Raw genomic sequence first — 24592 nt, forward strand, 5'->3', positions numbered from 1 at the left:
TTGTCTCAGAAACCAAAATACTGAACTCTCTCACTCTCACTCTCTTAAACTGAAAATTAAAAAAAAAAAATAAAGGCAAAATAGAGCATGCCATCTTCCGACAGAACAGAAAATGTCGATGCCCTTCTCCTAAACTTCTCATTCGTATATAACTTATTCTCCAATTAACACACCATCGATCGGTATCATACAGTGGTTTTCAATCACGTTTTCCTCGCCATCTACTTATCAAAGCAATAAGCACGATTACTCACTTCAATCGTCTTGGCCAGTAACTGAGTGTGAGGAAAATTGTACGCGTACACTTCATTAGCGACAGTGTTTACGTCAATGGCAGCCACCACTTGTGCAGGAATACAGCTTTCTGTAATGACAAATGGAATATCTTAAAATGCAAAGTCCTCGGTATCAACGTGTTCACTTTACAGAGAAGTCAAAGTAGCAGAATTGTGCAGCACGTTTCCTCACTAGCCAGAGCTCAGATTTCCGTGGCTGACCAGGCTGCGGGAGTCGGGCACGAAGTGAAAGACGTGCATACTTCTGGCTCATTACTCTAAACAGCATTCTGAAGCTAAAAATGAGAATTAAATGTGTTAGTCAGTATTTCTGACCTTTGCCTTCCTCACTCCATTAAGATACACACTTACAAGTTAAAAAGAAAGTTCTCGTAAGTTCAAACAAACCAAAAATAGGATAGTTAAGTATGTTCTTAAAAACTGTATCATGTGGAAGTTTATATAAATAAATTAACTACCATTTGCTCTTCACCTTCTAATGTTAATATAAAGCTGCATCCCAATATCATTACAAATGCTTTTAGTTAAATTTGGGGGATTTCTTTAACAATAATATTATTGAGATATAATTTACATTCCAAAAAAATTCAACTGTTTAAGGCATAGGCAAGTTTTGAAATGAAATCAACAGTTAAGTGGTGTCCAAATATATAAAACACGTAGACTAAAAAAAAAAAAAAAATCTTGACAGCCTAGGACAGAATGTAAGAAGAGCAAGGGAAATAATTCCAAGGGAATGCCTTTGCTGCCCTTCTATCTTGCTGCTAAAAAAACAATAATAATAATTTTCAGAATGGTATCAGAGTTCTGCTATAGCCCTTCACTGGCAGTCAACAATGAGGCTATGTAAACACACATAGCTGCTGTTAGATTTTGCAATTACCACCCCCTTGCACTCTTTACTCAAACACATACAAAACTAATCATGTATATATACTGACCTAAATCAGGAGAAAATGTGAAGTTTTAAAAATAATAGTATTTGAGACTTCTGAGGAATACCATAAGAAAAAATATTACAAAATTGCATAATACCTCCAAATAGCTATTTCTTTAATAACCATTTGCTGTTAATAGTTAGCACAGGTAGACCAAATATCAAACAATGAAAAGAAAATTTAGTGGTGAGAAGCTAGGGCTCATGCAGCAGGCACCAGAAATAAAACCCGGATCACAGAAGATGGAGCAAAGAGGAAGGCTCACACACACTCAGAAAATAATCACAGCCACTCACTGAGGCCTAAAAGTGAAGATGCCAGACACAAAACAAGGGCGTAAATGTCTTTAAGTACATATTTGCTGAAGACACTCGGCCAGGACCAGCTATCTCCTAGGTATAGATCACTGGAAACTCTGAGGTCCGGTGAGTAATATCGTATAGCTGACTCCAACCGAGTTTAAAAGCAGTAACTAGTCCCTTGCCTTGATATAAAGTTGGACATAATATCTTTGTCAAGGGCATCAGAGAAATCTTGAAACACAAATCAAGAAGGCTTTTAAACAAACAAGAAAATTAGTATATAAGGATCATTTTGCAAAATCACAGACCTGTTATAATTCAGGTCAAGAACTAAGTTACTACTAAGCACTGTAAGAAAGCTCAGAATTAAATCAACTTTATTGAACTATTTTACTGTTCTGCTGAATAAGATGTCTTATGAGCATGATGCAGCCTGCTTGCATTTCCACAATATATGCAGCAAACTGGGATTGCCTGGAGTTGATTAATAGGACTTTTCTCTTTTTTCAGGCTGACTGACAATCTACAGTGATGTGCTGAATCTGTACCACAATCAATAATTAATTTTATGTTCTTGCATCATGTGCCCGAAAGACATAAAAACTTACAAAAAGTAACTGCCAAATAAATGTTTTATGTGGCTATCTAAGAACTGATGAACCGAAAATTCTCAGAAAACGAGCTTTTAGAAGTCAATAAGCAAATGCACTGTTTACACACTACTGTGGATTGTTGTAAAATTAGGATCCACTGCATGACCTAAAAAGTTACTTCCATGATGAGAAATGGATGTACCAAGATATTGCTGACAGTAATTCAACTTGCTTGTTCAAAACAGAATTGTTCTGGGGTATGGACATGTTTCTAAGGAAACATTTAGACTTATAAATAACAATTTAAAAAAGCAAACCTGTCAATTCTGTCAAAATCTGGACTTGAGATCCAAAGACAAGCTGACTAATATTTTCTACTATATACTTGAAAAATCCAAAAATCTTTGTCAAGCCACATACACATATTTTGAAAATGTTTAACTAAAAGTATCTAAGTGAATATAATTCACTTAGTGAGTTTTGTACAAGTGAGCTAGATCTATTACTTAAATCATGCAGGAGCAGGGATTCTTGAAAAGGGAATTGGGGAAAGGGAACCCATCAGGATCTTCTAGTGGGATGGAGCATGGGATGTGTTTTCAGCACTTTGGTCTATTGCTTTACCTGGATTTTATTCATGATATTTCAGTTATTACACTGGACTGTGTACGTGTCAACAGGAAACATGGGTATAAAAGGTGAGACACTCTAGATAGAGAAATGCAGTATAAATGCTGTGAAAATATTGTCAGATCAGATGTACCAGGAAAGACAAGAGGTATCGTACTATTTACATGAGGACTGAATTGAAAAAGGTAGATTTAGTTATACCAGGAGAGATTTCTAGGGAAATGTAAGAAATGTCACTGACAATACATGCATAAGTCCTGCTCTCAAATATGTCTTAAGGAGGCAAGAATCTCTCTCTCTCTCTCTCTCTCTCTCTCTCTCTCTCTCTCACACACACACACACACACACACACACACACACACACACACACACACCCTATGTGAATAGCAATAATTTTCCTTCTTTTTCTGATCATTCTTTCTGGAGAAGTTGTAGGAAAAACCTCTGGTTGGTAGTAGTGAAAAGGCACAAGTTCACGCTCTACCTGCCTTTCCTAACCAAATAAATCAGAAAGTTTAATTGTGCAGTTACTAAGGTGGGGGGAAATTCTGTTTTTAAAAATGTAAATATAAAATTAACCAGTCCACTTGGAAATAAGAAAAGTAGCTTAATTTTTCTTTGTTTTCTTTATCATTTATTTTCTGACTTGTACCTTATATGGGTGAGTAATTATTTGAATGAGCTCATTATAATCACACCTGAGACACCGAATCAGGTATGTTAATACTGACACCTAGTTGTGAAATCAAAGGTGAGTTGAACATATCCAATGTCTATTTCCTTTCATTCAAAGTGATAGCTTAAGAATAAAAAGGTACTATGCAAAAACAGACCTGAAAGGATTCTGGATTTAAAATGATTACTAACGAGGCACCTGGGTGGCTCAATGGGTTAAGCATCAGATTCTTGATTTTAGCTCAGGTCATGATTTCACAATCATGAGTTCGAGGCCCGCATTGGGCTCCAAGCTTAGCACGAAGCCTGCTTAAGACTCTCTGTCTCTCTTCCTCTGCCCCTCTCCCCCACTCACACTCTTTTTCTCTCAAAAACGTAAATAAAATAAATAAAATGACTGCTAAGTGTTTTATCACTATTAGCAAAGTATATTTCTTTTCTTTTTAAAGATTCTTGCATTTCAAAACTGGCAAATAAATTCTCTGAATTAAATAAAATTTAAAATAAGTCTCAATTTTTTTACAAAGTCCATTAATTTCCTTAGAAAATCGCCTTAGAAGTTTAGCTAACAGTAAACCAAAAAAACTTACTTTGGGTCAAGATATACAGTAGATCTTTGTTACCAAGACCTAACTAAATACAAGAGCTCATCAACCAGAAAGTAGACAGGAGCCACTTGAGATCTGTGTACAGACCAGAGCTGGGGAAGTGGGACAAGAGAGAAAGGTGCCAAACTAATATTTAAAAAGGAGCACACTGAATTTACATGGAAAGAAAAATAAAGATGCTATGCCAGATAACAGTGCAATGTGGAGAAGAGGAGACAATGCATTCTGATTAGGACCTTGAGAACGGAAATGAAGATGTTAAGAAAAAAGAAGAACGTGATAGTTTGTGCTCTCTGGCCTTTCTACTATCGGTTTGTTTCTACTGTGGAAAAATAAATGTAATGGCTGCACTCTAATCACCATGTTAGTCCATGAAGAGAAGGGCCGCTTTCCAGGCTGATGAGGCAAAGAAGGAGAAGGAGCGGACGTCCTGAAGGATTTCACAGAGTCGCTGTAGCAGCCCTGGATTACTACGTCTAGACATATTTTATGTTTGAAACAAATTTTGACCTTTTGGACACTATTATTTTGGATGTCTCTATTATGGACAGTTGAACCTAATCCTAATGAATGCATGAACCCAATCCTAACAGTTACCCCAGCTGTTCAGCCAGGGTGTGTGTGCACACGCGCGCGGAGAGGATTTCAGGTTCAGTTCCTATTTAGACCGGATCAATGTACTTGGGCAAACATTTATTGAGTCGTGTGTGCAAAACATTTTGTAGGCCCACAGGGATGGATACACAAAGTGTATATTTATGGAGGTCAGGGGAGTCTTAAAATTAAAACATTGTTCTTCTCTGAAGTACAAGAATCCCTCCTTTAATGTAAAGTTTTCCTTATGAAGGGGATTCCTACTAAGCAAATACTTTCTTCATTATTTTTTAATTTTTAGTACTGAAGTACAGCCGGGATACAATATTAGTTTCAGGTGGACCACACAGTGATTTGACAATCCTGTACATTACTCAGTGCTCACCATGGTAAGTGAAGTCACCGTTGGTCACCAGTTAACACTATCTCTTCATTATTTGTTAAAAGTCACATCTATGTTTCCCTGAGAACAACTCTGAAGACTTGATTGAAGGAAATATAAAAAATTTAGAAAACTAAGCAAAATCATACATTAAATAAACAACTCAAAAATCTAATACGGACAGCATTCCTAGCAATACCAGCACCATGATATACCTCAAAATCTCAAAAGCAAAACCGCTGAAACTCTGCAACAGTCATAATCAACCTCATGTATTTTCTAACCTCAGTAATCTCTCATTGAATACTTGTGCGCAGCAAGACTTCCTCAGATGAGTTATCGTAATACTGATTAGAAGGTGACACAATAGCTCCCACTAAGGAAGTTCTGGTTTCCTTTTGGAATGATGGCTTGAGTGTTACCCAACAGCCTCTGTGGCTCTTGACATAAAACAAAGGTCAAACTAAAAATATTGATAATGATTACTAAAGAGGGGACACAATCATAATTTCTTTAATTTCTCAGGCTTTCATGCAACAGATCTTTTAATGATTACAAGTGTTCATAAGCCCTTTTTATAAAAGGTGCTTGGTATTTTTAAATGATTTCTTGTCCTAATATTAAGAAATGTCTCCTTCTGGGATGCCTGGGTGACTCAGTCGGGTAAGCGACCGACTTCGGCTCAGGTCATGATCCTGCAGTTTGTGAGTTCGAGCCCCACATCAGGCTCTGGGCTGACAGCTCAGAGCCTGGAGACTGCTTCGGATTCTATGTCTCCCCCTCTCTCTCCCCCTCCCCTGCTCATGCTCTGTGTCTGTCTCCCAGTCTCTCAGTAATAAATAAACATTAAAACATTAAAAAAAGAAAAAAAAAGAAATGTCTCCTTCCAACTGAAGTTTGATAACTTTTTAAAACTTGGGAAGCAATATCAGATTGCTTATTTTTACATTGTTTTTTTTTAAAGAAAAATAAACCTTCATTTGCTTTTGCTTCTTATAGAAAGTCTATATTTTAGAAACTTTATTAAGGGAGATGGTCAGTGTTCAACGGACATGTTTATTTATAAGCTACACACATCAATACATGTAACACTTGATGTCAATTTTTAAAAAAACATGAAAGCTGCTCTTTTTTCTGAACTCCTATCAGTAAATTTACACTCATGGGGTTTCCCAGGATTCTTCCTAGGTTCTAACGAAGTCATTCTACTGCTTCCAAGTTATCTGGTACTTCACCGCTGTCTACCCGATAAAATCCACACTTCTTAGTATGATCTCATGGTGCATTAGTGTCTAGCTTTCTCTCTTGACATTGTCCCTCAATCAACCACTTTCTTTCAACTCATACCCACCACACTCATACACATACACTTTTCCCCGGGTAATACCCAACTACTTATCATGCCCCAGAGGGGCCATAACTTCTCCATCCTAATGCTTCTGTACATAGTTTAAAAGCCTATCCTACCCTGCCCAAGGTCACCATCTTTCTGGTCCTAGATCATTTTTATTGGTCCCTCAGGACCCATTCAGCTCAGGCATGACTCCTCCAGGGGGCTTTCACTGAGCCCGCCGGATTGAAGTGGGGGCCGGTCCCTCAGGCTGTCACTGCACTGGGTAGTTCACACGGTCAGCACATTTATCCCAGGACACCACCTCTCTCACTAGACTCTGTGATCTGATAGAGCCCATGCCATGGCTCGTGCATCCCAGCCTGACTCACAGCACCCAGACATTTCTACAACTGGCACCCAATAGGCCTTCAGTAAACATCTGAATGAATAGTATGAAAATGAGTGAATTTGATCTCTAACTTCAACTCCTGATTATTGTTGATTACCCTTTTCAGTGTCCTGTTCCTGGGAACAGGACTAGCTTAAGAGCCTTTAATAATCCTGTACCTAAGTGTTTATTGATGTCTGAAAGACCGTGTTTAAGTAGATTGTTTGACATTCGGGTAAAATTTTAACCTCGGAAACACAATGAAGTTTCCAGAATGGCCTACAAAATTCTATTCATTTTACAAATATGTTAAAGAATAGCACCAATAGGGCTAGCGTCAGGCAGTTATAAACATTTGTTAGAGTATGTATCGTGTACTAGGCACACGAGATGAGTGGACACCTGTGTTGTGCTTTGCCAGCATCCAGTACCCTTTTTTCTGGCAATAGTCCCAGAGTTTCTTTTGGGGATCTCACCTCACTCACTTTCTTTCAAGTGGTTCAGATAGCCTCAACCCCTTCCCCTAGTTTCTCCGAAAGCGTGTGTCAGATGGCTGAGCCAAGACTTCCAGAGTGGGTTCAGGAAGGGCAAACAAGACAAAATAAGCAAGTAGGCACAAGAAGAGAGAACACCTGACTTTTTTTTCCTTGGGCAACTAGGAAGAGATGCTTTGCTCTTTCTTACTGAGTTTAACCATGGAAGGGAAGGATATTACGTGCAGCGGCAACTACAGCCTTCTGATGCAGTAACGGGAGCATGTATATAAAAATGCACCCACTCTAGAGAGAACAAATTTGAGACAGATATACAGAGAAAGAAAACTGGCTCCTGGTAACATGATGCGAGCCCCTTTAAGCTGCATCCCAAACCAAGCCTATATTTGATCTCAGTCATTACATGAGTATTTACGTCTTTTATGTAAACCAGTTTGCATTGTTTTTTGTAACCTGGAAACAAGAGTTCTAATAGGCATTTAAGAGAACACACACTGAAATATCACTTGTCACTCTGAAGAAATGCATTTCAAATTCCAACTTGGCAAGCAGAACAACATGAGCTTTACCAAAAGCCTTGTGAATGAGAAATTAATTAACCAAACAGAACCAAAATTAATTTACCAAACAGAAGCACATCTCTTCATCCAACACTCCTCAGGTGTCCTAAGTTGAAACAATAATCGCAGGAGTCCCAATCTGGGAGGCAAGGACTTCCTTATAGGTTTACCTAACTACCTTACCCTCTACGTGTATTCTAAAGACAACAAATATGTAGAGAGCACCTGTAAGCTGTATCTCCAAGCTCTTTCAAGGAGCATATAATATTTTCAGTTGAACGGTCTTAACGATTCCTACAAAATTCAAGTTCTGAAAGTAAAAGCAGTCAAATAGAAATTTCAATTACAGGCAATTCAAAATAAAGAATTGTGTATGATCTATTAACATATAAAAGGATACTGCACTTCACCAATAATGACAGAAATCCACATTAATCAGTTTTGCTTATCAGATTTAGGAAAGGTCTTATAAAATGAACACTGTCTAGCGCAAGCAAGTGTTTGGAAAAATGTGCCCCTCCTCTTGTTGACCGTAGTATTCATGGATTCAACTCTTCTATCACTAGTCCTAGTGATTCTACTTGTGACAATTTATGCTAAGAAATATTTGGACAATGTAAATGTAAGACTGCATAGATGTATGAGAACAACCATATTAAAAATGATACCCATATACACTAATGTGGAGTGACAGAAATTTTTAAGGACAAAAAAGTTACTAAATAATCTTGTTCAGTAATAATTCAAGTTTTGTAAAGTGTATGTGTATGTACCCATATTAAGAAAAAAAAAACAGCAAATGTCAACAGGGGCTATCTCTTTTGGTACAGAGAATTGGGGGGTAATTTTTATTTCTTCCTTTAAACCTTTTTGGATTATTTGGTCTTTTTCTTAACAATAAGAATAGAATGCTTTTGTAATCAGTGAAAAGCAAACAAACGTAAAACTATTTTTATCTTGGAACAAAAGAATTCAAAGCTTCTCTTGGTTGTGACCCTGAGAAATCACAAAAGGAAGGTATCAAGGACAGACCAAAAAGGTTTGGATACATTCTCAAACCATGCCCAACTGACTGTAAGACCCTCCCCCCCGCCCCACACACACCAGTAATATAACTCAATGTATTATTTATCCCACAAACTCAACAACAGTCAAAAGAATAAAAAACAAGAATTAAACTACATTGCCATGGTTCTTTAGAGATTAACAAGTAAATAGCATATGGCCAAAAATGTAGAGTTGAAAGCTATCTATTTATATATTTAGAATTCAAAGGATATAAATCTAAATCTGTGTTCTCCATTTTCCCATGACATTTAAGCCTTCCTATTAATCTCTTAAAGGCATGAACATGTTTAAAAACATTTATGTAAATAGTTAAGAAATAAGCAATATAAAGCACATGTTATCCACCCTATTACAGGTTTAAATAACAAAGACTTTGTTTTCCATAAGTTTGCTTTGAAAGAACAAACCTCTATGAATGTTTCATCACTATAAAAATGTAGAAAATTCTTTGTTGAGATTTTCTTACAATTTAAAAGATCATTTCTGATACACTCATGGAAGTCAATGAAGAAATGATGTATGCATTAGTAATCTGTGCCTAACCAACTATGAATGAAAAAAAGAGTTGTAAAACTATTATCATGTTATCAATCATAAAAATCCCAAAGATTAAACTAAAAACTCTTCTCTAAGAAAGTTAAAAATAAAAAAAAACTCCTCTCTAAATTTGTCCTGCTATTCCGAGCCCCTCTTTGCTTTATATAAAGTAGACCTTTCTTAGAGCTTATTCTTTTCATTATTGACTTCATAATGGTTTAAACCCTATCCTGAATTTCTGCTACAGGCATCTCTAAAAGGATTAAGTTTTACAATTTGGCACAGAATCAGAAAGTATAAATTAGCCCTAAGACCTCAGGGGAAAAAGCACTTCAATTATCTCATTCCTCATTTTCCTCTTCTGCGTCTCCTCCTGACTATATATTTCTTTGCAAACCTTTTTCCATTAAGCCATGGGGTATTCAACAAATACTGGCTATCATTTTTTACTCAAAACTCTCATAGGCACACCCTACTGAGATCTTTTATTCAGAGCGTGTATGTATGTGTGTATTCACAAGTCCTCAGAAAGAAAGACTTTAGGATATGGACATCTACTTATCTAGCTCTTTCTCAGCTGTGTTTGAAGTTTAGCTCTACGAATTCCAACTATGTGACTTAGGCAAGTTACTTGACTTCATTAAGTCTCAGCATCTTTATCCATGAAAGTGAGAGAACAGAGGTAATAAAGTACCTACGTCATAGAGTTTTCTGAGGATTAAATTAGCTAACACCTATAAAGCTCTTATATTTGTGCTGGCCATGCAGTAAGTACTTAATAAATGTTTTCCACCATAACTACCAAGAGTTCAAAGATTTTTTTTAAAATAAGAATATGGAATATCAAATGCTAGAAAGGACTAAGTGTAAGGACCTCTCACTGCAGGTGTATCAATCGAGGATTCAGTGTTTGAGAGGGCAGTTTGGCAGTATGTATATAAAGCCTTCAAAACTGCTTTGGCCTTAGCGATTTTATATCTGGGCACATATCCTAAGATGTGGTAGGCAGAACAGTGACCCCCCCAAAAATCCATCCCCATCCTAATCCATGAAACATATAAAAATGTTACCTTACATGGTAACAGGGACTTTTGCAGATATGATTAAAGATCTTAAAAAGAGGAGATCATCCTGGGTTATGCAGGTAGACTCAGCCAGATCACAAGAAGGATGGAGGAGGGTTAGAGTTAGAGGAGATGTGATGAAGGAAACAGAGGTCAGAGAGAAAAACTAGAAGATACTGTATTTGCAGCTTTGAAGATGGAGGATGAAGTCATGAGCCAAGAAATGCAGGTGACCTCTAGAAGCTGGAAAACACAAGGAAACACACTGTCCCCTTGAGCTTCCAGAAAGAAACAGCTTGGACAAACCTTGATTTTAAGATGTTTGACCTCCAGCACTCTAAGATAATCAGCTTGTGTTGCTTTAAGCCATTGTTTGTGGTGATGTGTTACACCAGCAATAGGAAACCAATATGTAAGGCAACAATAAACTAACATGAAAGATTTATATACAAAATAAATGCTATCTTATTTATAATAGCAAAAGATTATAAGCAACCTAAATGTCCAAAAATAGTTAATTGCTTTGAACAAGAACTTCCATAAAATGGAATATTACACAACCATTAAAAAACAAGTTGGCAAATATATTTAATGACAAGGAAAGAAAACTTCAAGATATTCTAAGTGAAAAAAGAAAGCTACAGTTTATTTTAATGTTCATGAACACATGTTGAATAAAGATCGAAAAGCTATAAATCATGCAGTGTTTATCAATGCATGAGCAAATTTTTATTTTTAAATTTTCTTCTTCATTTGTGTAGCATCAGTTTTCTCAGTAAACCATAATCTCTGGAGAAAAAGAAGACAGCTGTCTTGTTACTGCTGTATCTCCATTGCACATCAGAGTAACTGACACAGAAACCACTTAAAAATTACATGCTGAATGCATGAATACATTTTCAGTGTTTCCTAATTCCATCCCCCCACCTCAAGACTTCTGGCATTCTGGCAGAGTTATGGTTCCCAAGTCCAAATAGTACACTCTCTTACTACAATGGAAGATAAGTCTTGGTGAATCCACTATAAATGCCACATTAATGTGTACAGTCATGGGTTTGGATTGGTTAAGTGGGGGATAGCTTAAAAGTGCAAATTATTTTTTTTTATTTAAAAAAATTTTTTAATGTTTATTTATTTTTGAAGGAGAGAAAGACAGAGTGTGAGTGGGGGAGGGGCAGAGAGAGGGGGAGACACAGAATCTGAAACAGGCTCCAGGCTCTGAGCTGTCAGCACAGAGCCCGACGCGGGGCTCGAACTCACGGACCGCGAGATCATGGCCTGAGCTGAAGTCGGATGCCCAACCAACTGAGCCACCCAGGCGCCCCAAAAGTACAAATTATTAAACGGGTGAGATGAGGAAGTATTTCCTAATTTTTAAACAAATGTATTATATAAACATAAAATGAACAATAAGTGTAAAAATATGTGTAAATATTCAACTTCACTAGTAATAAAAAATTAAAATAACAATTTTACGTAGTAAACTATATATAGTTTTAAATATTACATTGGCATATTTGTGGTCAAACACTATTAGATATAAACTGGTATATCCTTTTAAAATGCAAGCTGACAATAACATCAGTCTTTAAACTGTTCGTGCTCCATGACTTAAACACTCATTCAACATCTGCTATGCAAGAGGCACCATTCCAGGTACCAAGGATACAACAGTGAACAGAACTGAATAAAACAAAAAATTCCTCACCCTCCTGGACTTACATTTTAGAAGGGGAGGCAGTCAATCTTTAAAATAGTATGGTAGGCAGAAATAAGTGTGGGGGGGAGGGGAATTAAACAGGAAGGAGGACAGGGAGGCAGAGCAGAGAATGTAATTTTTTTTTATTTTTTTTTAATATGTATTTATTTTTGAAGGAGAGAAAGACAGAGTGTGAGTGGGGGAGGGGCAGAGAGAGGGGGAGATACAGAATCTGAAACAGGCTCCAGGCTCTGAGCTGTCAGCACAGAGCCCGACGCAGGGCTCAAACTCACAGACTGCGAGATCATGACCTGAGCCGAAGTGTGACGCTTAACCGACTGAGCCACCCCAGGCTCCTGAGAAAGTAATTTTTGACAGTGGCCAGGGAAGCCCTGAGTAGGTGACATTTGAATAAAGGCAAGGGACTAGTCATGTGTCTATCAAGGAGACAGCATTCCAGGCAGAAGGAACAGCACAGTGGCTCTGAAGCAGGAATGTTCTTGGTATGTTTAAGGACAGCAAGGAGCTCACTATCCCTACTCCACTCTCCAGGAACTTACACGGAGAAGAGGACAGGGTACATCCTTATTGGCCTTTAACTATGTCCAAACTCATGTACATTATACACACACACAAACACACACACACGCATTCTGTATATACACTATATATACAAATATACATTGCCCAAGTATAAGACAACTAGAATGAAAGTCAATACCCAGGGTCTGCAGGAGAATATCCAAAATTATCTGGATATGGCCATTTTTGTTATACAGATGATGACAAGACATAGCTGAAATATTCAAATGACTTCATTTTACATAATTTCTTAATTTAGTTATACAAATATATATATTTTTTTTAATTTTTTTAACATTTATTTTTGAGAGAGAAAGTGACAGGTACAGACCGTGAGTGAGGGAGGAACCGAGAGAGAGGGAGACACAGAATTAGAAGCAGGCTCCAGGCTCTGAGCTGTCAGCAGAGAGACAGACGTTGGGCTCAAACCCATAAACCGTGAGATCATGACCAGAGCTGAAGTTGGACATTTAACCAACTGAGCCACCCAGGCACCCCTAGTTACACAAATATATTTTAAATAGCACTATCTCATTAGTCCATCTAGAAATATTGCGTTTTCCACTCAAATTTCATGGAATAATTTTATTCTACTTTCTCAGCTGCATCTTTGAAATCAGAGTCTTTATCATCAACAGTCACTTTTAAGTCATCTAACAGTTTTCAAGAGCACATCAACTTCCCTTCCGCGTTCCTTGAGATCTAGCACTTTTTGAGTTCACAAATGATGATGTCACTGGAAACTTTATACCAACCTCAAATACCCATTAACTACTTGTGATCTCCACAAAGTAACCCCCTACCGTATTACTCTGAAAAGTAATTTCCAGGTTTGTTTCCGATGATATCTAATCCATGTAACTGCAAGGTCATCCTCCTACAAATTATTTCTAAATCTTTTAATTCATCGGTATGATTTTTCATCAATTCCATCAAGTGACTTCAATAAGCACCCAACAATGGTATGACATTTTTTCAGGCTAATGTAACTTATCTAAGCAACATTTCATTACTTTGCTCTTCAAAATACAGTAATTGAGGAATATGAAGATCCTTCATGAAAACTAAGATATAAGGCCATATTCTCTTTTCAAAGCCTAACATTTTGGGGAAAAATGAATATACTGTATTGAAGAATTTATGACAAATATGTCTATAAAGGCATATGTATACAGGTTTGAGTTTTGTTTTTTGGTTTGGTTTTAAATAATAGAATCACAAGCCCTTTGTTTTTTATAATCACAGGAGAAATGCAAAAGATAATCTCTTCTAAGAAGCAGAACTCTGGATTTTATGTTTCCCTTGGCAAATATAAAAATGCTAACCCATAAGACAGTCTAGTAAAATGATAGATTCACATATTTTCCCCCAAGCCATGGTTACCAACATTCTGACATTTCAAATTTAATAGCAAGGGACAGACAAATGGTCAGGATTAAGTCAAATCAACAGACTGCCATTGAGTTTAAATATTCAAAGACTATAATTTAAACAACTGACTCAGCAACAATAACCACAAGAGTCAATTGAAGCCACAAGAATAAAACGCTTCTGAAGAAGCAGAGAAACTCTGCTACTTTATTAGCATTTAAATGTCAGGGTTTTCAGGAAAAATGTAAGCAAGGCGAAACTACTTACTTAGTATGTCTAATTGGATCTATGAGAGTTCAAAGTCTAACTAGATTGTATTAACTAGAAGTCCTTCATATTCTGGGTTCTTCCTGGACCAAAATTCTCCTATAATTAAGGAACATGCCAAAGCCTATGAAGGTCATGTACATGCTAAAAGGCTCAGGCACTTGTTTCTTAAATTAAGTCTCACTCACTAAGGGATTATTAAATTCGCTATTTTGTTTGAACAAAAACTTACTAATGGATGCTGAAGAACTAGGACCAACTTTCTGATGGAGTTGTTTTACTTCAGTCCAAGGTTTTTTGCTCAGTTTGTGGCAATTTAAAATCCCAGAATGAGGGGCGCCTGGGTGGCGCAGTCGGTTAAGCGTCCGACTTCAGCCAGGTCACGATCTCGCGGTCCGGGAGTTCGAGCCCCGCGTCGGGCTCTGGGCTGATGGCTCAGAGCCTGGAGCCTGTTTCCGATTCTGTGTCTCCCTCTCTCTCTGCCCCTCCCCCGTTCATGCTCCGTCTCTCTCTGTCCCAAAAATAAATAAACGTTGAAAAAAAAAATTTTAATAAAAAAATAAATAAATAAATAAATAAATAAAATCCCAGAATGAAAAGAATTCATGGATAACAGTAAAAGCAACTATTGGTATTTATAGTATTTAAAAATAATGGTATTTATAGTATTTTTTTTCAACGTTTATTCATTTTTGGGACAGAGAGAGACAGAGCATGAACGGGCGAGGGGCAGAGAGAGAGGGAGACACAGAATGGGAAACAGGCTCCAGGCTCTGAGCCATCAGCCCAGAGCCCGACGCGGGGCTGGAACTCACAGACCGCGAGATCGTGACCTGGCTGAAGTCGGACGCTCAACCGACTGCGCCACCCAGGCGCCCCTATAGTATTTTTTTTTAATCTCAACTATATTCTACCTACCCTGCAAAAATGAGATACAAGTCTTTTGCTTTTAGGCAGGGTGAGAGCCGACTGGCACTATTTCTGAAAAGCAATTTTTGGGGGATATTACTGGATGATGTTCCATGGGCAAAGCAAAAGGCCAAAAGAAATCCTAAAAAGGCTCTCAACACCAACAAATACCAAATTCTACACGCAACCTTAATCTCCCTGTTCTATGATAATAATCCTTCTGTAATTACTTACAGATTTGCTGTCATGTATCAACCTCTTCTATTCAATCTTCCATACAAAGAGGTAATGTTTCTTGACATGAATAAAAGGATAAAAAAAAAAACACTTGAACTTCATTATTTTCACCATAACTCACTTTAACATATGATTAAAATTCTACAGTGAGTTAAAACCAAACACTTGTTCCCAATACACTTGACTCTTTGGAGAAAATTTCACATTTTATCATGTAGTACAAAAAAAAAATTATCTATTAAAATGTCACATATAGTCATGAAAACCCTTCAGGATTCTACTTATTTGTCCACAGTCCAACACATACACACACACACACACACACACACACACACACACACGCACGCACATACTGGTTTATCTCCTACATAATTACTATTAACATCCTTCAAAATACTATCCATGGACCACACTTTGATAAATGCTGACTTAGCTCATTCCCCCAAAGAAAAATGACCTTTGTGACTCAGACTTAATACCTAAATTTAAACTTACCACAGTACAATAATATCTACTTCAACCTATGCATATTTCATAGCAAACATGACCCTACTACATTTATTCACTTATTCATTCAACAAATAGGTATAAGCAATGTTCCAGACAAAGGCTATCTCATTATAAAATTTACATCCTTGTGAAGTGGGGGAAGACAAATCATAAACAAATAAGTATATAATATGTCTAACAATGAAAGTACTATGGGGGCAGGGGAAAAAAAAAACAAAACAGAGTAAGCCAGATAGTATAGAAGGGATTGGTTCTATTTTTATATAGGTTGGTTAGAGAATGTCTCAACAGCAAAAACCTGAAGGAGATGAAGGAGCAGGAAAATAGATATCTTGAACTTTCTAGAACACAGATGGGAGCATGCTTGTTTTGTAAGGGGAACAGCAAGGAGACCTGTATTATGGACTGAATATTTGTGCCCCTCTTCAAATTCTTATGTTGCAAGTCTATCTCCCAATGTGCTGGTATTACGGGATGGTGCCCCTGGGAAGTAATTAGAATCAGATGAAGTCATGAAGATGGGGCCCTCAAGAATAGGATAAGAACCCTTGTGACAGTCATGAGAGAGCTTACCTCCTCCCTCTGCTCTCAGCCATGTGAAGATACAAGGTAAAGTCGGCACTCTGAAACCTGCACAGGGCTCTCACCAGAATTCAACCACACTGCCACCCCGATCTTGAACTTCCCAGCCTCCAGAACTGTGGGAAATAAATTCTACTGTTTAGAAGCCACCCAGTCTATGGTAGTCCTTTACAGTGGCACAAACTTACTAAGACAGCCAGCAAGTCTGGAATGAAGAAAGCAAGAGGGTAGCACAAGAAATGTGCTCAGAGACGGAAAGGGGCTGGCTCTAGACCAAGGAGGATTGAAGCTCTCATTGAGTGATAGGAGAAACCTCTCAAAGGTTTTAATCAGAGGAATGACTTGTCTAATGCATTTCTAAAGGATCACACTGACAGGGTGTTGAAAAAGAACTAGAGGAGACAGAGCAGAATCAAGGACAGCAGTAAAAAGGCTGTTGCAATAACCTTTTGTCCAGGTTTCCTAAAAAAGGACCCAAGGCGAAGCTTCGCAGCAGATGCTCTTTCTGGGAGGGAAAACCCCAAAGTAGCAAGAGTACAGGACAGTGAGGCAGGGAAGGGGGAAAAGGAAACAGAAGGCAGTGCATCACTACACCGGCCACAGCTTCACAGGAAAACCCAGCCAGCTGCTCTCTCGTGAAGGACTGGTAGGGCAGGCTGTGTGGACCACCGCTCCCCACAGCTGCAGGGGGAAGGATGCATTGAAGGTGACAGGAGCCCTGCAGTAACGACACTATTTGGTTTAAAGCAACACTTCCACATCCCCACATGTATCTGAGCAGGGAACACTGGTGGGGAGACAATGACAGAGGATGTACCTGCTGACTCCTTCACCATGTCTCTTCCTGATGAGAAGTCATCTCATGAGGCACGTATAGGGAAACACTCCTGTGGTGTTTCCTGTGGTACTATATTCACAACACTTCTGACACTAGGTGGATATCCACAATTCACTTTGACACTAACCAGAGTTAGCCAAGGCCCCTTAAGAGCCCAGACCCACAAGACTTCCCCAACGTCAGACACCAAGGGCAAAGAGTAGGTCTCTAGGTTTTACTGATGACTCTGTCTTACTTGGCTACAAATCAAAGGTTCCCACAACCCCTTCCTTGGATTCCATCATTTGCTAGAACAGCTCAGAGAACTCACAGCGACACTTATGTCTGACAGTTGATTACATAATAAAGGATATAATAAAGGATACAGATGAACAGCCCGCTGAAGAGATACATAGGGCAATGTATGGAAGAGCCCGGAGCACAGGAGTCCCTGTCTCCGTGGAGTTGGGGTGCACCGCCATTGTGGCACGTGGATGTGTTCACCAAGCCAGAAGCTCTTTGAATCCTATACTAGTAGGATTTTTATGAAGGCTTCATCACATATGCACGATCAACCATCAACTTCCTCTCTAGTCCCTCTCCTTCCCAGAGAATGGGAGTGAAGCTGAAAGTTCCATGCTAATTACCCTTAGTCTTCCCAGTGACCACCCCCCATCCAGGAGCAGATCAAGAGCCGCCTCATTAGAACAAAAGACATTCCTACCACCTAGAAAATTCCAAGGGATTTAGGAGCTCTGTGTCAGGAACCAGGGTCAAAGACCACATATGAGAACAAAACATGCTCCTAGTGCTCTTATCACTCAGGAAATTATAAGGGCTTTAGGAGCTCTGTGCCAGGAACTGGGGGCAGAGACCAATATGTAAGTATTTTCTATTGTTGCAGAGGCATGACTCTTCCTCTCCTCTCCACTTCAAGCTGTGTTATCCGACCCCTCCAGGCAGCTTCTGGAGCAACATTTCAGTCTGGATACTGGGGGTGGAATGAGCATTCTGGAAGTGTTAGGGAACGAAGCAACAGTGGCAGAGTTGGGGAACAACACTGAATAAGCAGCTCAGGGGCCAGGGGGCAGGTGGGGCCAAGTGAATCTGGGGTGGCACGCACATTAAGGTTGATAAAACTTAAAAATGAATCCAGAGATTATGGATGAGGTGGTAAAGGTGAGGCTAGAGAGGAAGGATGGAAGTATAAATAGAGTTTGAAGGGAGATCCCGTGGCATTTGCCGAGATGAGTAAAAGAGAACAAACAAAGATGGCCCCAAGACACGGGTGTGGGCACGAGAGAAAAGGAGACACCTGATATGAGGATGAGGCAGGCTGAAGGGGGAAGGAGAAGCAGGAGTTCAGTTTTGTACACCTTTAGAAACAACAGAGATAACGGGAACATTACAAAATCTGGCCTTACAGAAAAAGTGCAGAGAAGCTCACTTTAGAGCCAGTCAGTGTTGTCAGCATCATCAAAGGTAATGCATCGCCCTGGCACTTCTCAACTCACCAACCCACTGGACCTGGCACCTTCTCCCATGGCACCATCAGGGCCCTCCTGTTGCCCAGAAGGCATTTCCCAAGACGTGCTCTAAGGAACGTTATCTTACAGGATGCTAATAAGTGTGACCCCCTTCCCCACTTAGAAAAAAAAAATGTTCCTTACTCAAATACATATGGAAAGTGTGGATTTAAACCACACAGCACCCTTTTTGCAGGGCTTCTCAACACTTTTGGTCTATTAACGTGTCCTGAGACTTTCATGGGACAATGTCGTATGAAGAGCTTCCTAAACTTATTTGACCATCAAGGCAAACTGATTAATACCTCTCAGAAGGCTACAACGTAGGATACCAGCCAGGAAATGGCAACTAACCCAAGAATACATTTTAGTCTTTATTTTACTTGGCTTTTAATATCAAATCACTCCTTAAAATCCTCTCCTCCGTTTATTTTCATGGCACAGTGTTCTTTCAGTCCTCCTTCTCGCTCTCTAATTCTTTCTGCTCAGTTTCGCTCTGTGAATACATCTTCTCTACCTGGCCACACGAAGTCGCTGCCCCCCAGCATTCCATCTTGTTGGTCCTCTTCCCTACACTCAACACATACACAGAAACAAATCTTTATTTCTGGTCTCATCGACCCCTCGGGCCAAAATTGACAAGCAGCTGCCCATGTGGCATCTCCGTGGGTGGTACAGACAACTCAAAACTCTGCAAGTCTAAATTGGAACCTAGTATTGCTCTCCCACCTTGACAATCCCATCTGATAAACTACCCACGTCATAAACCTAGGAAACTGACACTCAAATAACTACCAGGTTTTGTTGATATTTAGATCCTGTATATAATCTAAGTCATCGTCTCCATTTATTGGCTCTGCCTAAATTCGTGATCTCTGGACAATAATCTCCTCACTGGCCACCATGCCTCTCTGCTCCACTTGCCACCACTACCACATCATGGTCACCCAAAACAATTTCTGGAACACAAACGACAGTTTCACTAACTTAACTTTCATTTGCTAACCAGACCTAGGAGATAAAAATCCAAGCATCTTATCAGGTTGTATGGCGTCACATGATTTGGTACCTCATAAAAATCTATTTTCTAATAGCATTTATATTGCAATGATATTTTAATATTTGTATGTCTCCACACAGACCACGCTATTTCACGTCTGCGTGTCTGTACAGGATGTTCCTTCTGTCCAGTATAACTTTTCCCTTCTTGACTATCTGAAAAACTCTATCTTCCAAAATCCTGCTTGGAAAAAATATCACAACAAAATGGAATAGCAAATCACCAATTATAAAAAAAGAATAAACCAATGGCAACATGAACACAGCACAAAACAAATACAGATAACAAGTATATGATAATGTTCGACTTCCTAAGTAGCATCAGCAGTATTAGTTATGACATATTCTATACTAGGAACTATACCACCTCTATGTATACAGCTCTATCAAGTCCTCCTACCAAGCCTGTTAGGTTAGTTATTATCCCGATTTTATCAATGAGGTCATCCAATGCAATTAAGTAGGGAAAGCCAGCTACAAAACATTGTGGGAAGAAGAAAAAACGTGCTAAGATTTACTCAGTACCTACACTGTATTTCCTACATCCGCTGTTCCATTTAACATCATTCACAACACCCTGTGAGAAGGTATTACCGCATCCGTCTCACAGAGAGTTCAGGCTCAGAAAGTCACACAACTTTCCAGGACTTACACAGCTCATACTTGGCAGTTCGGTCTGACTCCTAAATAATGGCATTCATTTTGTCACTCAGAGAAATATATGGAGTAGTTCCAAAAACATTGAATAGGAGGCCAGGAAAATGCACAAAGTAGATCCAGTGAGGAAACCTATTCCCTAGTGGATAAGGAAGCTTTCTAGAGAATCAAGAGGGCGAAACAGAATTTTCTGCTCTCTTCATTGCCCCTCTCTTTTACCTCTTCCTACATATTCATTCCATATTATCTTCTATAGCTATAAATATTTCTTTCTTTCGCTGATCTAGTCCTGCAGAATTCAAATCTAGTCTGAAAGCTCTTTGACAACTTCAAATAGTTAATAACCAGCTTTTTCTAAAGGCCATTTTTAACAACATGTAATAACTTTCTATAACTTTAGTATTTTTGGTAATAGCTGCCCGTATTTACTGAGCACTCACCACATTCCGAGCACTAGTGACACGCTTTGTGTTTATTAATGTATAATTTTCATACCTCCGCTTTGAGGTAAGTACTATAATTGTCCCCATTTGATAGAAAAGGAAACAGGCAGGGAAAGTTTAGTTTTTGTCCAAGGTCACAAAGCTAGGAAGTACCAAGGCCTTCTGACAACAGAACCGTGTCCTGTCGACGAGGAGATGAAATGGTCTCTCCCTGAAACTGCCCCACACAAACACTGTCTGATGCGACTATCTCCCAGTGCCAAACACAGGAGGATTTAAGACCAAGCTGCTACGAAAACAAACCACCGTATTTCAAATTATGCGACGCTACCAAATAACTGTCGGGGACGGTTTAAGTATCAAATATTAAAAGGCTGAGAGAGCATTTGAAAAATAGAAAAACCGTGACAGCTGAAGGATTCCTACAAGCATCTGGCATGTGAAGCGTACGTGTTCCTGCTCCTGATGTTTCTTCCACGTGAGCGCTTTCCGTTCATTTTAAACCCCTCCCCCATCCCAACCCTTCACCACTTCCAAGGGAAGGAAGAGTGACCGCTCTAATCAATGGGCTAATTTGAGAAGAACCAACTGGGCCTGCTGGCTCGGCTCCACCCGTCTTCCTCTTGGGAATAAGCTACCCACAGGCAACATGTGCTCTGCCTGCTTCTCCAGCTGGGCCCAAAGGTGTGCTGCCTGATCGTCTGGCTGAATATTAGCTGACCCATCTGGCCCTCTCACTAAGCTACATCCTCCGACGCAGACCTCATCAGGAATAAAAAGCATACAAATTCTTATTTCCTGTTTGCCTTCCTCCTGGTTTATTTCTCTCTTTGTTCAGAAGTACGAAGAGGGATACGGTTTACTGCGCCCCTAAAAGTCCCAGTAGGTAGGTCACAACACAAATTAAACCGGTCATCTACACGTTAGGACAGGGTAAATGATCTGATCTGTGCAAAACAGTAATACTCTGTGGTGAAGTAAACGTTCATTTTCAACACGTAAACGATAGGTACGTCTATCATCCAATGGAAAGTTAGGGTTCTCCTCTGTTGAATATACAAAATCCATCCTACATATTTCATCTTTGTATTTCAAGTTTGGAAAAAACAATCTGATAACTTCTATAGATAATAGAGAACCGATGATACATATTTTCAAACGGGACAAATTTTTACGTCACTTCACTTTAAATCTGGTAAGAAGTCATAAGAGTAACTATGGGGAAATAGGCCAAAAAAGAGGACATTTTTACAATCCCAAAGACAATAAAAGAGAAAAAAAAATTAAGCGGCTCAAATTCTAGCCCCTTACAGCTACTGCTCCAGAAACATCCCCAGGTGACATTCAGACCTACATTTAATAATAATAAACTTGCCGGATTCAGTTTTAAGCACACCTAATTCTAAAGTGGTTTGGGAGAGTCCCAGGTTGGCATATAAGTCATTGAGAAATGAAGATAAAGAAATTCAGAAAATAACTAAAGACTGACAAGTAGCTTAACATTTTAACAGAAAATATTAAGGCTGAGTAACTCCTACTAAATATGATTAAGTGTTATGTAACTAAAACTCAAAATCAACACCTTTAGAAATTATTTGGTAGAGCAGGTCTTTTTACTTTTAAGGATGTCTCAGTGGCTGACTCTCTCTCTCTCTCTCTCTCTCTCTCTCTCTCTCTCTCTCTCTCTCTATATATATATATATATATATATATGTAAGCTAAGTGTCCATGTGTTTATTGGTCATCTGTATATTTTCTTTGGAGAAATGTCTATTTATGGCTTTTGCCCATTTTGGAATTGGATTGTTTTTTATTCTGTTGTAGGGGTTCTTTATATATTCTGGATATTAATCCCTTATGACATATATCCCTTAATCCTTTATGATATATATATACATATATATATGTATATATATATCAGCTAGAGCTTTCCTTTATTCAACACTTTAAACCACATTTTACTTTTTTCCTGATACCACATTTTATGAGAGAAACAAAATCTTATTAACAAATAAGATTTACATCTGCAGGTAAATCTTATTTACATCCGCAGCTTGCCTTGCAGGCCCCACCAACATATAACTCGCAAAACAACCTCTCCCACTGCTTTCTGAATGGAGGTATTTTCATTTCATTAGCCAAGACTTTATAGACTGTGTAGGCATAAATAATGTCAAAGCAGTAATAAGTGGACCCTATACAGTGCAACATATTTTAAATAATGTGAAAGATATTTGTTATACTTGTGGCCATCTAGAATCTCTGCCTGTGTCTTTTAGGTTTGAAAATTTTACCATATTTTGAGTCCCTTCTTTCCAAAACAGAACCCAGAACTCACTCTCCCAGCTTTCTTTGCTGGCAATGGGATCTAATGTGCACCAATCAACTGCATCCATATACAGCTTTAATTCAGAAGTAGCAATGTGAGGAAGCAAATGAAAAAAATCCATCATTTTGGTGACAGAGATGGTAGAAGCATCCACCCTTCAGGGGAAAACAGTGATGACACTTCTCACACGTGGCCCCCAGCAGTATTGGGGAAAGCGGTGATGTCGGTATGAAGCTGTGTAGGAGCAAAGCCCAGAATGTTGTTTGAGAAGTGCTCCTATTCACCTAACCTCTTTGCTGGGTGTTATGTAGATTCTGTGAGCTTCCAAATGTGTGTGTGTGTGTGTGTGTGTGTGTGTGTGTGTGTGTGTGTGTGTTTGCTTATGTTAGCTAGAGAATAGATTATGTGGTTTGTAATGAAGAGTTCTGTATTATATAAAAATTTGGGCTAAAAAAACCATGCTTTTATCAACATAATGGTAGAATGATTACCAACTCAATAGTAAACTCAACAGCCAACCACAGACAACCTGTCACAAGTGTAGGACTGTGCTAGAAGCTATACAGGAACAAAAAGAAATACCAGAAGATACGGAGTAGGTAAACACATGGACATGCAGATAAAAAATAAAGTTAAATGAAACTCAGAAGATAAAGAAGTATCTACATAGTGACATAGCAACAATATAAGAGCACATTGCATTTCCTTCTTAAGATGAAAATTTCAATTGAGGTATTAAAATGTCCATTGGTTTTCACACAAAACTATCATGCTGCCCAAGCAATTAAATTTATCTTTTAAAATTCAGTTATGTGTAAGCAAGTATCTGCAAATCATATAAGTCATAAGGGATCAATATCCAGAATATATAAAGAACCCCTACAACAGAATAAAAAACAATCCAATTCCAAAATGGGCAAAAGCCATAAATAGATATTTCTCCAAAGAAAATACACAGATGACCAATAAACACATGGACACTTAACTTTAGTTGTTAGAACAATCAAAATCAAAACCAGACTAGAATATCACTTCATACCCTTTAGGATAACTATTACCAAAAATAAATAAATAAATAAATATATATATATATATATATACACACACACATACCCATACACACACACACACACACACACAA

General features: G+C 38.5%; 1 protein-coding gene across 18 annotated transcripts in view; it reads right to left on the reverse strand.

The window, feature by feature from the left end:
- Positions 1–24592, reverse strand: part of TRDMT1 (tRNA aspartic acid methyltransferase 1) — an 89131-nt gene that overhangs the window by 44348 nt on the left and 20191 nt on the right. For 16 of the 18 annotated variants that reach the window (XM_045060952.1, XM_045060951.1, XM_045060954.1 and 13 more), the window contains exon 2: positions 255–364. In XM_045060952.1, the coding sequence (XP_044916887.1) occupies positions 255–364 (110 nt within the window). Of the gene's footprint in view, positions 1–254; positions 365–15525; positions 15588–24592 lie in introns of those variants that run through there. The other 2 variants (XM_045060957.1, XM_045060953.1) reach the window with 2 other exon arrangements.

Source organism: Felis catus, chromosome B4 (assembly GCF_018350175.1).
Source record: "Felis catus isolate Fca126 chromosome B4, F.catus_Fca126_mat1.0, whole genome shotgun sequence".
In the NCBI taxonomy this organism is placed as follows: Eukaryota; Metazoa; Chordata; class Mammalia; order Carnivora; family Felidae; genus Felis; species Felis catus.